Below are 3,877 nucleotides of genomic sequence, written 5' to 3'. Positions count from 1 at the left end.
ATTATAATAGAAAATAAAAAATAATAATATTATTAGAAATTATACATACTAACAACAGAAAACATAAAAAATAGAATATTATTTTCCAAAATTCAATATTTATTATTAATTATATTATTTATTCATATTAATAGAAATAAGCTACTAAACTAATATTAACCAAATAAATATTAACAAATTAACTGAAAATAATAAACGTACATAATTAAGATGTCGTAAATAATTGATAATATGATCTTCCGCTCGGGAAAATAATTAAGATGTCTGGAGACGCATACTTTTCACATGCCGTTCGAGGAGTGCACGATCACGCTGTAGGATGTAGCGTACCAGTTAGGGCTCCCGATCGACGGTCAGTATGTCAGCGGATGCCTCACGGGCTTTGAGCGATATATTGACGGTGGTTCGAGGAGCTGTTGGGTGTTTTGCCTCCTGCAAACTGCATCGACAAGTTCACAGTGAAGTGCACTTGGATGCAGGAGACATTTAGTGAACTTCCGCAGGGTGCAGACTATGAGACGGTTAGGAGGTATGCCCGGACATATATCATGATGCTCTTATCTACGCAACTATTCGTGGATAAGTATGGTACACGTCTTCACATTCGTTGGCTACCCTACGTTACCAGGCTAGAGGACATGGGTTGGTATAGTTGGGGGTTTGCTGCTTTGTCATGGTTATACAGGGGCATGTGTTGTGTGGCCAATAGGAATGTCGTCAAGTTAGTTGGTCCATTGAAGCTCCTACAATCGTGGATCTCCTAAAGGTTCTTTGGTTTTTGGCCAGATGGATTTGATATCTTTCATTGGCCGTTGGCATCGAGGTACTTGCTTTTGGGTTATGCACTATGTTTTTACTAAGTTATCTGTTTACTTCCTTGTTGATAAAATATTTTGGTTTTCAGATGGTCAGGTTATCAGCCAACGTTGAACGACAAAGGGCCTCGAGTCGCGCATTGGAGGCTTAGGATAGATTTACTTCAGTCCAGGGATGTGAGTATTTATGGTTTCAATTTGTTCATCACTAATGTTGTGTTTGCACTGTTCACTGTTTATGAACGATTAGTACTTCTGTTCACAGTTCGTGTGGATGCCATATAGCTTGCCTCATGTCATTCAAGTGGTGCACCCCGAAATATTGGAGCCATGACATATGGCGTTGTGGAGGGCTACAACAATATTGATCTATTTTGCTGTCATAGAGTGGCATCAGGTGGATCGGGTGCTGCCGCAGCTTGGTGGCATACAGCATCGACCCCGTTCCGCACTAGACATAGATTTCTTAATGGCAAAGGATGGCAGAGGTGGAGATCAATGGTTTCCTGATACATTACAGAATTGGCACATTCATTGGACCAACAGGGCGTAGCATGTGTTACAGTTTGATGTTGTTCTAGACCTAGGACATTCACATGCGTACTTGGAGTGGTGGCATCAGTACGGCAGGAGATTCTTGTTGCCTGAGCTCCTCCTCGGTGACCCCAGGGCAGTTGCAATACCAGTCGAGGCGATGCAGTGAGGTCTCGACCATGTCCCTGATATGGACCAGGTGCCTGATGTCTCAGACAGACATCGTGTTGAGCGGAGATGTCATGTTGGGACACGTTCGAGCCAGCGTGAGTAGAGGTGGCTCGACGATTCCATCGATGCATTGGAGGGGAGTAGTCATGGATGGCGAGGGGGAGTGGTCGCAGCCGTAGAGGAGCTAGAGGTGGTGGTCGAGGTAGAGCCCGACGTGAAGGGAGAGACGGAAAGGCTGAGGGTAGAAGTGAGGACGAGGGTGGTGATGGGGTGACGAACCAGTGGTGAAACTCGACCTCAGTCTTGGCATAAGTAGGATTCACTAAAAACCTATGTGCATCCTTGCCCTTGAAACTCATGGTGAAATTTGCCGCCACGTGACTGATATAAAAAGCCTGGTATGCATTAGGCGGAAGCTAGCCACCATTAGGAGCCTCCAATGTAGCCTTTATCCCATCGTGCCTATTTGATATGACTAGAATACCCGATTAAGGCATTACATGCTGTCGAAGGTGAGATAAAAAGAATGACCACGACTCTGTATTCTCACCATCTACAAGTGCGAATGTAATAGGAATGATATTGCCATCCTTAGCAATCGCAACAAGCAGCTACCATTGTATTTGTCGTACAGGTGCGTCCCGTCGACACTGACCAATGACTTGCAATGACGGAAGGCCTCGATACACGGTGAGAATGTCCAGAAAAGCCGATGAAAATAAGCTAATGAGTCATCCACTTGCCCACCAACCCGCATAGTGCTCGTCCTCAACACCGCGACACTACCTGGCATCGTGATCTATCCATCCAGTACCTATCGCGGCAAATCATTTTATGACTCTTCCCAACCTCCGTAGCTCTGTGCCACGGCTTTCTGTTTATCCATCCAAACCCTCCTGTAAGTCGGTCTAAACCCGAAATATGCCTCTGTTGCATTCTGTAGTACCTTGATAGAGACGGCAACATCAGCTTTGATCATGGGGAGTATGAAGGTCGATACGACATGATAATCAAGCATCTTGTGATCATTAGATATCAATGTGGCCAGGCAAGGATGAGGATCATTGTACCATTTTACCTCCCAAATACCTCTGCGCTGGCGGAGGCTGACCCGAATGAGCCATATGCACCCGTTCCCGAACTCCTTGCCTTTGCAATAATACTTGCGATGATCGGATTCCAACACTTTGTACTCAACCCCACGGCGGATGCTATAAGACTTCACGCTTAACACAATCTCCTCTTTATCCTGAAACTGCTGATGGTACCCCGCGACACTATCATGGCATCTAAGTTCAAAGTTGAAAAATATGGGGGGTACTGATGAGTTCCTGAGCTAGATGCTCCTCCACCCACAACTGGGGTAGTCCTTGCTATATCATTATCACTATAATCAGCTATCGTGGCGGGCGCTACGTCATCATCATCATCATCCTGCAGTGCATCCTCAACGCTATCCGGTATTCCACCCTCTCCGAAAACCGGGACCATAAAAGGAGTACCGAGCGTCACAATCGCAACCTCACCCAAGGGTCCAGTGTCACCTATTCCTTCGTCACGATTGCGATTCAGATTAGCTGCAAAGGATGGAGATGCAACTAAAATTGCCTCAGGTACAATCACTGGCACAGCTGACGAGGCACCAACAGGCATGGAACTAGAGCAGGCTGGTATTGCTGAGGATTAAGGATTCTGGTTCGATCCTCCAGAACTACAGACCACATCCATAAGTTTCGCCAATAGCTCAGGGGTCCTCACCTCAGAAAACTGACAATGACAACGAAACACTTGCAAATCTTCGTCATTGCCTATGACGAATGAATCATACTTCACATCATCGCGTAACACAGAAATCAGAATTTTGTAGAATAACTTCTCCACTTGTTTCACGCCATGCAGCTCCAGTTTCTAGAGTATAGTATTCTGAAGCTCAGTGAAACTCGTCGAAGGTTTGAGAAAAACTCTCAGCGGGTCTTTATCAGTAAATTTAATTCCCGATCGTGTTTTTTTTCTTAATGGACCCTCTATAGTGCACCAGAACTAAAAAATCTCATCACTAACCATTGTGAGTCCCACTTTGGTAAAAAATTCACGTTCAACTCGTATTTATATACGTTAGGACTATACTAAATCAAATTAATCCATTTCGAATTATACATACTAGTAAATCAAATTTAATGGTTTTGATCTACCATTACCCAATACCCATTGTAAATCGACCTCAATAGATTTGATTTACTAAGGGAGCTAAATCGGACCTTATTGATTCAATTTAGTATAGTCAATAAAAATCGAAACCTATAAATTCGATTTAATTCAAATTCTTTAAATTCGATTTACTTTTGAATCACAACTTC

At 43.8% G+C, this 3,877-nt stretch overlaps 1 protein-coding gene across 1 annotated transcript; it reads right to left on the bottom strand.

Moving 5' to 3' along the window:
* Positions 2,353–3,173, bottom strand: LOC107610402. The gene is made up of 2 exons (XM_016312460.1): positions 2,842–3,173; positions 2,353–2,797 (listed from the first exon to the last, which is right to left on the bottom strand). Exons 1-2 carry the CDS (start codon positions 3,171–3,173, stop codon positions 2,353–2,355), a joined length of 777 nt encoding a protein of 258 aa, XP_016167946.1.

This window comes from Arachis ipaensis, chromosome B01 (genome assembly GCF_000816755.2).
Source record: "Arachis ipaensis cultivar K30076 chromosome B01, Araip1.1, whole genome shotgun sequence".
NCBI lineage: Eukaryota > Viridiplantae > Streptophyta > Magnoliopsida > Fabales > Fabaceae > Arachis > Arachis ipaensis.
This window is presented reverse-complemented; position numbering and strand designations above follow the sequence as displayed.